Source organism: Ciona robusta, unplaced genomic scaffold (assembly GCF_009617815.1).
Source record: "Ciona robusta unplaced genomic scaffold, ASM961781v2 AP042737.1".
Taxonomy (NCBI): Eukaryota; Metazoa; Chordata; class Ascidiacea; order Phlebobranchia; family Cionidae; genus Ciona; species Ciona robusta.
Window position 1 is genome coordinate 432,629 of NW_028323116.1, and position 11,783 is coordinate 444,411.

Sequence of the window (11,783 nt, forward strand, 5' to 3'; positions counted from 1 at the left end):
ACAGGAAAACATTAATGAATTAACCGTTCAAAGGGTGGTTGGCCTCTTTCGAGAAAAGGAAACTCTTAAACACAGTTACCCAAACCTTGCAACTGCAATAAAGCTGTATCTCTGTTTGCCTTCGACCACGTGTGAAGCTGAACGGTCTTTTAGCGTTTTTCGACGCATTAAAACATATTTACGTTCCATCATGTCTCAAGAACGTCTAAGCAACATGTGCATGCTAAGCACACACAACAAGTTGGTCGATCTCTTAAACGTGGAAGACCTGGTTACCGAGTTCAGTGCAGGAAATCCTTTGCGCCAAAATATGTTTTGTTATTGAGCAATTGAGGTTCTTCGATGTCAACATTGTTTCGTTTCATCCCGTTCTGTTTCCTTTACCCACTTTGTGTTAACTTTACTTCAAATAAAATCACCGCTACTTTAACTGTATATGTCTTGAGTCTGGTATAACCTTTTAATCGCAGTCTAAAGATACAGTTCAAAACTAAATATCATTTTAAACCAACGAATGACTAGAGTCACTGTACGAAAGAAATCGTTGGTTAATAAAACTTGGTACTTGGCGGGCCAGATTCCTGGATCCTACATTAATCGCGTATCGTCGAAAAATCCAGGATACTCAGTAGCACCCGGAGTAATATGCAAAAACACAAACGCGTTGTAAAATAAACACGCCTTGAACCTACTAAATATGTCCTAGAAGTAGCACTGCTGTATATATTTACGATGATTTCCTCAGCCAAGCAGCATGTTTATTACGAAATAGTAAGGATTCACACGTGGGTGGGTTCATTGCATCATTATAGCGATTGTTTGACCTGGCAATTTATTGCGACATAATAGCAATTTACATGTTGATTATTTGCGTTATAATAGCAGTTTTTTCCATGAATATTTAGCCTGCAGCTGCTTGAAAACAGGTTGGACATTTATTTGCCTTTTCACTTATGCGCATTAAAGAATAGACAGTTTTCAAAAATACTTCGTACGCGCGTAAAGCAACGCCTCGATTTAAAAAAACCACTGACGGCAAGGAAGCAAAGCTAGCTCATCGGAAAAAAATAATTTATTGGAAACATGTCTTTAATTTTATTACATTCAAAATAAGAAATTTCTATTAGTTTCTATCAATTTCTATTACTACATTCAAAATAAGAAATTTCTATTAGTTTCTATCAATTTCTATCAACACACATCTAAGTGAAAACGCGTTAATCGCCGGCCGCACTTCCAAAGGCTGACCATCTTTATCGCGTTCGCCGATCAAACAGTATTGCCGCCACGCGTTTCTGACGTCACAAGGACGACGTGGGTTCAGACGTTAATGCTCGCATTGTGGCGGCCTGCCACGTGTGTGTGCGCCGACGCGTACACGAGTGCCCTTTTTCCCACGTTAATCTATCGTATAAATGCCGTGTCTCGTGTTCATTCGCCCTCTAAGTTTACCGCTCGCAATACAACATACCGCATCCGCTACATTGGTGACCCCGACGTCCAAATCGATATTTGGATAGCTGCAACACGCAAGATGGAATCGGAAATGCGGTAGCGGTCAAACTTCCAGCATTTTGGTGTTCTCAGCCACGTGTTTGGTTTCTTCAAGCTGAAGCCCAGTTTAAACTGAAACGCATCACCACCGATTTGGTTTCATCATGTTGTTTCGGCACTGGATCAAGACACAGCCTGCCGACTACTGGACATTTTGGAACAACCACCAAACCAGAACAAGTATAAAGCCATTAAGCAACGCCTACTCGAAGCTTTCGACCTTCCACGTTTGGAACGCGCTGCACGCCTAATCAACATGCCGCCTTCGGGCGACACAAAACCGTCGGCACTAATGGATGAAATGCTTGCTCTCCTCGGAAATCATCAGCCCTGCCTGCTGTTCGAATACCTCTTTTTGCAGCACATGCCCGAAGGTATTCGTCCCGTGCTCGCTGGTGAAGACATTAAAGACTCGAGGGAAATTGCGAAGAAAGCGGATCTACTATGGCATGCGCTTAACACCTGCAGCTCAGAATTCTCTGTTTCCGTGACAGAGAAGCAGACGAAACCAGGTTCAGCACATTAGGGGAAAGAACATTCAGAGACGCGTGTGCACTTCTCATGGCCGACACTAGCTACACTACTGCCAGCATACCAGACCAATTAACGAGAAGAAACCCGGCTTTTCTCATTCTTCCGTCCGCACGACGAAGAAGCTGAGCTCCGTGGGTATTGTTTGGCACGGATTGCGCAGACCAGCATGCTTCATCGGGGATTGCACGCTTCTGCGGGGGGGGGGAGTGTGTGGCGGCCTGCCACGTGTGTGTGCGCCGACGCGTACACGAGTGCCTTTTTTCCCACGTTAATCTATCGTATAAATACCGTGTCTCGTGTTCATTCGCCCTCTAAGTTTACCGCTCGCAATACAACATACCGCATCCGCTACAGCATAACGAAATACGGTTATGTACAGTAATTGTCTATAACCCACACGCAACTCGTTCACGTAACGCCTTATATGATCTTTTTAATTATTGTTGCCTCCCTTCAAATATAATCAAGTGGGCGCCTATTGTGTGGACAAATATTGCAATGTAAAACTTTTTCCCCGCTTTTTCAGGGTCGTTCATCATGATTATATTCATATCAACACAAAGGAAGGTTTGGGGGTTTACACCGTATTTACGTGCCAACAACAAACGTTTCCTCTTTAATATGTACCAGACTCTGGCGTTGAAGTGCGGCGATACATCGAAACAAACATAATTTATGTATCTCCATAGGCTTTTTCTTTAAGCGTTGTGCGTAAAAAACTAGAGCATTTTATGAACGCCACTGGGGTTACCAATAAAAATATGTTCCCGTGATGATGATAACAACACATCTGCAATGTCATAATCATCCGCCATTTCGTGTCCGGCCGTTTTACAGGTGAAGGGGTTTTTTCCACCTTGAAGACTAAGTGGCTCATCATGCTCCAGTTGTGTGTATGCCGGGGGAGGCAATTGCCACATGCCAATGACGCTTTTATTGTTTTGCTACACGTGTTTTTCGTTATATAAACCTCGTACTTTTCTGTACTATCAGGCAGTACGGGGCTAGCAGACCCTGCTCTTCTCACTTTGTCTCTAAGCTCGATGCCGCACTTTCACCGCGTAATAAACTGAGTTGTGCCGTACATCGGTGTGCAATGCGTTGCGGAGTCGGATGGAACAGCGTCGTCGCGAGGCTGCGGAGCGCGAAACACACGTTATAACTTTTTTGTGGCGATAGTCCACGAAAAGTACATACTTTGCATTATATTTGTGTTTCCAACACTGTTTGGTGGGTAGTGACTAAAATTTTGGGTACTAATGTGTAGAAACCCCGAAAATTGCATTGGGTTATGAAAACCCAATTTTCTTGGGTAGCCTAGTAAGTGATTTTACCTAATCTGGGTATAATACTGGTTTGCCTAATTACGGTTGGGTACTAAGGTGCATGTTACAGCGAGTTATTATACTTTCATCCATTCTTCACGTCATTCATACGTCATTTAGTTACGCTGCATGCATCATCCTTACTCGTATCCATTTTATGCTTATCGTCATGGTTACCCAGTCACGTGGGCAGTTCTTTGTTATGAACCACGTTGTGTTATCAGTAATGTCTGGATATTAGGAAACCGTATTTGACAGTATTGCGTTATAGCCACGTACTAGCCATAAGCTGAAGCAATTAAGTAGTTTTTATGTGCAGTATTAGTGATGTACTAATTAAGTTTACCTCTTTATATAAAAGTGATTATTGTGATGCTATTTACAGTGATTTAAGTTAAAGTACATTGCTTGTTTGGACATTGTGTAATCATTATTGTGGATTTCATTCCGCCTGATCGCCTAACAAGTTGGTACGTGTACTATTATTCATTGGTTACCTCAAACGTGTTAATTAAGCCTAATTTGGTGCTAATGTTGTTTTCCTATGTGAACTGTTTATATACCGTACTACCTTATTAGTTTCACCTCTTCTGTTAAGTGATATTCATTCATTTCATTCATTTAACAGAGAACCGTCGCTTTGCAATTCGTGTGTTTATTGGGAGAACCGGAAGAAGGCATTGTGAGGCGTCGCGTTCGCTTAAGTGCGGAAATCCTAGTGACCTAGTGTAGGGTCGGTTCATATCAGGCTGCGTGGTTTGCACATAGCAAATCCCGACTGCTACATGAAAGTTCTCAACTTTGTTGCTGTTGAGAAGAAAATTCTCAAATTGGGTTCTTCGTGCGCCAAGACCCATTTGTAGTTGAGAAGAAAGTTCACAACCGTGAGTGCTTCGTGCGCCAAGCCTCATTTGGTTGTTAAGAAGAAAGAAGATAGTTTTTCAACTTTGAGTGCTTCGTGCGCCAAGCCTCAATTTGTTGTTGAAAAACTAGAGTGGACATGATGATTACAAAAACAATGTTAGATGATATGGTGTTCGACTTGTACGATCTGTATAAAGAAGCAGATGCGTTGATGTCAGAGTCGAAAAATGTGAGGAAGTTAAAGAAGAACGTTAAGCATGTACAAACAATTTATGAAGAGTACAAACACATACATTGCGAGTATGTGAATAAGCTCAATAAGCGTAAAGAAAAAAGGAAAGCAGCGCAAGAAAGAGATCGAGTCGATGTCGACCTAGATGGATTCATGAATCGTGTGGATACATGGATTCGGGGCGTCGAAAGAAGAGACAAAAGAAATGTCAAATCTAATGTTTCTGATGAAGCAGTAGATGGGCTATCTTGTGCATCAAGTGGATGTTCTCAAGGTAGCGCAGTAGGTCGGGTAAGAAGAGAGATGGCATTGCTGAAGAAGAAGCAGATGATAGAGCTGCAGAAAGCTGAAGCAGAGGAGTTGGCTCTGAAGCGAAAGATGGAACTATTGAAGATTGAACATGAGATACAGGCAGCTGATGTTAAAGATAGATGGGAAACAAGGTCCGCAATTGGTATCGTGCCGCGGCAAAGGCCAGAAGACCTGACAGAAGTTTCGCCGGTTTATAAACCAGAGACGAACACCCTGTATTACTCAGACAGAAGGTATGAAGTTCCAGATAGGAGTTACCTGGATCCGTTGACGTCAACGGAGCGGAAGTTGAAGAAGGAGGAATTACCTGCTCAAACAGCAAAACAGAAGAGTAGCTATGAACCAGGAGGAGAGACATTTTATGGTGAAAGACAACAGGTCAGTGATCTCGCGCATGTAGCTACGATGTTAAAGGATTATATGGATCTGCCTAAACCGGAACTGAGACGTTTTTCTGGTGATCCAGTAGATTACATGAGGTTTCAAAAAGTCTTCGAGGAGCACATCGCAAGTCGTGTGAACAGCGATGCTGCAAGATTAAACTATTTGATACAATACTGTACCGGAGAAGCACAGCGCAGTATTTCATTTTGTTCTGTGATGGAATCAACAGCGGGATATCGGAAAGCCCGACAGATTCTACACGAGAGGTATGGTCGTTCGTTCGTGATCGTTCGGTCGTATGTGGAGAAGTTAACTCAAGGTCCATTCTTGAGAGATGGAGACGTCGAGGGGCTACAGAGGACAGCTCAAGACATGGAAGAGTGTCTAATTACGTTGTCGCATATGGGTTATTTGTCGGAGATAAATAACTTCGAGCATTTGGTAAGCATAGTCAAGCGTTTACCTCCACAGATACAAAACAAGTGGAGTCGAATCGCCGGTGATCGTGAACTGAGGGGAGAGCAACCCCAGTTTCAACATCTGGTGGAGTTGGTTAAGTTTGAAGCAACGATGGAGAGTACGATGTTCTGTCGAACGTTGGGTACGAAGAAACAAGGGTGGCAAAGGAGCAACGTGAAGCCGCCGCAGAGAGATTCTAGAGTGTCAACACATGTGTCGTCGGTATCTGCAGTGGAAAGGCCGATGCAACCGCCGAGATACGGTAACGTTAATCAATATACATGTCTGTTGTGTGAAGGACAGCATAGAATTAACAACTGCAAACTGTTTGCGAACAAGTCAGTTGATGAGCGACTAAATATTGTACGGAAAGAAGGTCTTTGTTTTTCTTGCCTACAGAAAAGTTGCCGAGGAAGATGCAACATGGCAAGACCGTGCAACGTGTCGAATTGTACGAAACGTCATCACACACTACTACACATTTATCAGAAGGAGAGGAGACCTACTACAGGGTTTCAACCAAATCAAAGAGAGGAGTTCAAGCCGCAGCAGAAGGAGAGGCCGGTAGTAACTTCAACGTCATTTGCAGCGAAGACAGAAGTTGATAAGAAGGTTGGTCAACAGGTCTACATGAATATAGTCCCTGTTAAAGTTACTGGCAATAATGGTCAGGAGATTGAAACTTATGCATTTTTGGATTCTGGTTCTAATGCAACTATGTGCACTCAGAAGTTAGTGGATACATTGGGTGTAAAAGGGGACAAGATTAAGTTTACACTTTCAACTGTGCAAGGGGAAACCCAAAATAATAATGGTTCTCGTATAAGTTTGTCAGTTAGAGCTCTGGATGGAAGAGAAGCCATAAGCCTACAAGAAGTCATTGTTATCGATGATCTACCAGTTACCCCGAACAAGTGCGAGAGGGATTGGCATCATCTACGGGAAATTAAGTTCGTTAAGCCAGCGGTGGAAGAAGTTCTGCTACTAATCGGAGCAAATGTACCAGAAGTGTTCGTGGATGAACAATGGATACATGGGGAGGACGGAGAGCCAAGTGCAGTCAGGTCAGTTCTTGGTTGGTCGTTGTTTGGAAATGCTTCTACTCACCCTGACAAGGAGAGGATGTGGCATATTAGCGTGAATCGTGTGTCTCTGTGTAAAGATGCTTTACATGAGCAAGTGAAGAAGATGTGGGAGACAGAGTTTAAGAATTCAGGTCTCGACTCTGGTGTTGGTTTATCAAAAGAAGACAAATACGCATTGAAGATGCTGGATGAGTCAGCGAAGTTCAAAGATGGTCATTATCAATTAAGTTTACCATGGTGTGTGGGATCGCCAAGTTTACCTAATAATCGTCAACAGGCAGTGCAAAGGTTGAGTTACTTGCAACGTCGATTGAGGAACGACAGCAATCTGAGAGAGAAGTATTCACAGACGATGAACGGGTATGTGAAGAGTGGTTATGCTCAGCAAATTACAGAGGAAGAAGATGACGCGAAAGGATCGTGGTATCTACCTCATCATCCAGTTCTGCATCCGCAGAAGCCAGGGAAAGTCAGAGTGGTGTTCGATTGTGCAGCAAAGTATAGAGGTACGTCGTTGAATGATCAATTGCTGCAGGGACCGGATCTAATGAACAGCTTAGTTGGTGTTCTGTTACGTTTTCGTCAGGAACCAGTCGCGTTGGTTGCTGATGTGGAAGCCATGTTTCATCAAGTTAAGGTGAAGTCGGAAGACACGGATTACTTGAGATTCATTTGGTGGCCTGGAGGGGATATGTCTAAGGAGCCAGTGGATCACAAAATGTTGGTGCATCTATTTGGAGCAACCTCATCTCCATGTTGTGCTAATTACTGTTTAAGAAGAACAGCAGATGACAATGCTGTAGACTTCGACGAAGAAACTGTATCTACAGTTCATCGCAATTTTTATGTGGACGATTGTTTAAAGTCCATGCCAACAGTCAGTCAAGCAAAGAGGTTGGTCAATCAACTACGAGAGTTACTGAAGCGTGGAGGATTTACGCTGAAGAAGTGGTTGAGCAACAAAGAAGAAGTTTTGGATTCTGTTCCGGAAGAACATACTGTGAAGAAGTTCTCAGAAACAAGTCATTTGGAACGTGTACTTGGAGTCAGTTGGGATCACACTACGGATGTGTTTCAGTTCGATGTATCAGTGAAGAAGAAGCCGATTACAAGAAGAGGAATTCTGTCGGTTGCGAGTTCACTGTTTGATCCACTTGGATTTGTGGCGCCAGTGGTTTTGTATGCTCGTATGATATTGCAGGAACTATGTAAGCAGAAGCTCGGCTGGGACGAAGAAATTCCAGAGGATTTGGCAACGAGGTGGCAACAGTGGATCACAGAGTTACCTGGACTTGCCTCTCTTCGGATCGAAAGATGTTTGAAGCTGAATTATTGTTCGAAAATTGTTGGATATGATCTACATCATTTTTCTGATGCCTCATCAAAAGGCTATGGGACTGTTTCCTATGTGAGGATCACGGATAAAGAAGGAAAGGTTTGGTGTCGACTCTTGTATGCAAAGGCAAGGCTCGCTCCATTGAAGTCTGTTTCTATACCAAGGTTAGAATTAACAGCAGCGACACTAGCTGTGAAGATGGATCAAGTGCTCAAAAAGGAGTTGGATTTTGAAGTCCGGAAGTCAGTTTTCTGGACGGACTCTACAGCAGTGTTACGAAGTATTAATAACTCAACAAAACGTTTTCCAGTTTTTGTTGCAAACAGGTTAGCGAAGATTGAAGAAGGATCAAGTACATCTCAATGGAAGTATGTACCTACTACACTCAATCCTGCTGATGATGCGTCACGGGGATTGAGAGTGTCAGCGATCATCAGGAGTGAGAGATGGTTTGTTGGACCACAGTTTTTATCCCAGGAAGAGGAGAGCTGGCCAAAACCGGAGTGGAATTCCAGTGATCTACCTGAGGATTTTGTATGCAAAGAAGCAAAGATTGCAGCTGTTCAAGTCAAGAAGACAGGACAGGATTTTTGGAGCAATTTCTTTCTTCGGTATTCGTCATGGAAGAGACTGAAGAAAGCTGTAGCGTGGCTGCGGAGATTCCAGATGTTCGTGCGAGACAGGAACAAAGTGGCTACTACACCGCTCAGTGTTACAGAGATGGAAGAAGCAGAAAAAGCCATAATCAAACATGTACAATTATCAGAGTTTGAAGATATCATCGCGGATGAGTCGCAGAGAAAGGATTCAAAAGGAAGTCTGAGAAAGTTGAATCCAGTTTTGATTGATGGTGTTCTACGTGTTGGGGGTCGTCTGCATCGATCTTCAGTGAGTTATAATTTAAAGCATCCAGTGATATTGCCGAACAAGCATCATGTGACAGATTTGATAATCAAGGATCATCACGGCACAGTTCAGCATTCTGGCATGAGTTTTACCTGGACGTCTCTACGACAGAAGTATTGGATCATAAGAGGAGGAGGTGCAGTGAGACGAGTGTTGGGACAATGTATTTTCTGTCGTCGTCGTAATTCAAAGGTTGGACAACAAATGATGGCGAATCTACCAATTGAGAGAATTTCAGCAAATGAACCAGTGTTTTCTTATGTTGGTGTGGATTATTTCGGTCCACTGATGGTTAAGCAAGGACGAAGCGAAGTCAAGAGATACGGGTGCATCTTTACCTGTTTAGCAGTGCGTGCTGTTCATATCGAAATAGCACATTCTCTTTCTACAGATTCATTTATCGACGCTCTAAGAAGATTTATTGGTCGACGAGGAAAGCCAAAGAAGATTTTCAGCGACAATGGTACAAATTTCGTGGGTGCCAATCGAGTACTGAAAGAATCATTGAAGCAGCTGGATCAATCTCAAATCAATGAGTATTTGAGACAGAAGGACATCGAGTGGTCATTCAATCCACCTACAGCGAGTCATTTTGGAGGAGTTTGGGAGCGAATGATTCGATCAGTGAGAAGAATACTCAGCTCATTCATGTTGGGTCAAACAACTACAGACGAAACACTTTCAACTGTAATGGTCGAGATAGAAGCAATTCTCAATTCGAGGCCATTAACACCGATTACAATGGATCCAGAGGGTGAGGAGCCATTGACACCAAATCACTTGCTATTGACAAGGCATTGTGATATAGCACCACCTGGTGTTTTCGACAAAAAGGACAACTACATTAAACGTCATTGGCGTCAAGTGCAATACTTGGCTGACCAGTTTTGGACACGTTGGGTTAAAGAATATCTGCCGACATTGCAGATACGTCAAAAATGGACAAATACGAAACGAAATTTCGAGAACGATGATATTGTTCTACTAGTGGACAATTTGCTACCGAGGGGAAGATGGTCGATGGGTCGAGTGATCGAGACGTTCCCAGATAAGAGTGGTCTGGTTCGAAGTGCGATGGTGAAAACCAGTCATGGGACATTTAAACGGCCGATTGCCAAACTATGTTTGATTCAAGAGGCGGTACGAGAGGTCGGAGATGATGAACATTGATCTTTCTGTATAAACCTCGCTGTTTGTTGTTGTTAGATGTGCGTTCGCACATCGTGGGGGGGAATGTTACAGCGAGTTATTATACTTTCATCCATTCTTCACGTCATTCATACGTCATTTAGTTACGCTGCATGCATCATCCTTACTCGTATCCATTTTATGCTTATCGTCATGGTTACCCAGTCACGTGGGCAGTTCTTTGTTATGAACCACGTTGTGTTATCAGTAATGTCTGGATATTAGGAAACCGTATTTGACAGTATTGCGTTATAGCCACGTACTAGCCATAAGCTGAAGCAATTAAGTAGTTTTTATGTGCAGTATTAGTGATGTACTAATTAAGTTTACCTCTTTATATAAAAGTGATTATTGTGATGCTATTTACAGTGATTTAAGTTAAAGTACATTGCTTGTTTGGACATTGTGTAATCATTATTGTGGATTTCATTCCGCCTGATCGCCTAACAAGTTGGTACGTGTACTATTATTCATTGGTTACCTCAAACGTGTTAATTAAGCCTAATTTGGTGCTAATGTTGTTTTCCTATGTGAACTGTTTATATACCGTACTACCTTATTAGTTTCACCTCTTCTGTTAAGTGATATTCATTCATTTCATTCATTTAACAGAGAACCGTCGCTTTGCAATTCGTGTGTTTATTGGGAGAACCGGAAGAAGGCATTGTGAGGCGTCGCGTTCGCTTAAGTGCGGAAATCCTAGTGACCTAGTGTAGGGTCGGTGCATATCAGGCTGCGTGGTTTGCACATAGCAAATCCCGACTGCTACAGTGCAGAAACCATTATTTTGTTGGGTTTCCTATATCGGGCCAAAAACAGATTTGCCCAAATAAAACACTGGGTATATCTTGTAGGGCCAAATGAGCATAACACAAATAAAATCACAACTGTATTCAGTAAAATAACGCCTCAAAAACAATAAAACACACTAGAGATAGAAATGAAGTACACATAACAAGAACGAAACAGAAAGAAACGAATAAACCCATAGTATCAAAAATATCCCAGTAAAAACATTAAATATAGGTTACAGCAGTGGTCCCCAACACGTGGGTCTCGAAACAAAGTTGAAAACGCCCAAGTTTGTACTTGGGTTGCCATAAATTATTATATACTTAATTTATTACTGTGCAAATTGATCACCGTTTAAATTTGTTACTAAAAAGGCTATAATTAAAAGTAATTTAATAATATACCGTGGTATAAGAATATTTTTTTATGCACTGATGATTTAAAAAATAGCGACCAATCATGAAGAATGGTATCATTTCAAATAATTTGGAACCGTTTTTTTTGTGCACAAGCAGTTTACCATGTTAGCTTTAATGTAACACCAAATCCGATAACCTATTGTCTGTCGCGTTATAATACCAATTAAATTGGCTTGTTGATTAACATTCAGATTATTGTAACATTAAACCAATTGATGCATTGACTATATTGTCATAGTCATTAGCGCTAAAGCATACAGAACGTATTGTAGACGCTGCGCCTAATATGCATTCTAGTGTTATTGGGTTTGTTATTTTAAGTAGCATGACATAAAATTTTGATATTTTTTCCTTGGGGCTAAAACTTGTCTTAAAAAAAGGTTGGTGGAGACC

General features: G+C 42.1%; 2 protein-coding genes across 3 annotated transcripts; both read left to right on the forward strand.

Moving 5' to 3' along the window:
- Nucleotides 1-1,493: 1,493 nt before the first annotated feature.
- Nucleotides 1,494-3,169, forward strand: LOC149724291 (uncharacterized). Its single transcript, XM_089893224.1, has one exon. The coding sequence runs from the start codon at nucleotides 1,811-1,813 to the stop codon at nucleotides 2,078-2,080; it is 270 nt and encodes an 89-aa protein (XP_089749350.1). The 5' UTR covers nucleotides 1,494-1,810; the 3' UTR covers nucleotides 2,081-3,169.
- A 297-nt stretch (nucleotides 3,170-3,466) lies between these two features.
- Nucleotides 3,467-10,867, forward strand: LOC149724292 (uncharacterized). Of its 2 annotated transcripts, XR_016386738.1 has the most exons (3): nucleotides 3,467-3,883; nucleotides 4,042-10,633; nucleotides 10,792-10,867. XR_016386738.1 is itself a non-coding variant. In XM_089893222.1 (2 exons), the coding sequence occupies exon 2, from the start codon at nucleotides 4,414-4,416 to the stop codon at nucleotides 10,159-10,161; it is 5,748 nt and encodes a 1,915-aa protein (XP_089749348.1). In that variant the 5' UTR covers nucleotides 3,467-3,883; nucleotides 4,042-4,413; the 3' UTR covers nucleotides 10,162-10,867. The 2 variants fall into 2 exon arrangements, 1 of the variants encoding a protein (XP_089749348.1); XM_089893222.1 differs by having other exon boundaries at nucleotides 4,042-10,867.
- Nucleotides 10,868-11,783: the final 916 nt, after the last annotated feature.

Coding starts and splice junctions, on each gene's coding strand:
- LOC149724292 (XM_089893222.1), top strand. CDS start 4,414: ATGATGATTACAAAAACAATGTTAGATGATATGGTGTTCGACTTGTAC.
- LOC149724291 (XM_089893224.1), top strand. CDS start 1,811: ATGCCGCCTTCGGGCGACACAAAACCGTCGGCACTAATGGATGAAATG.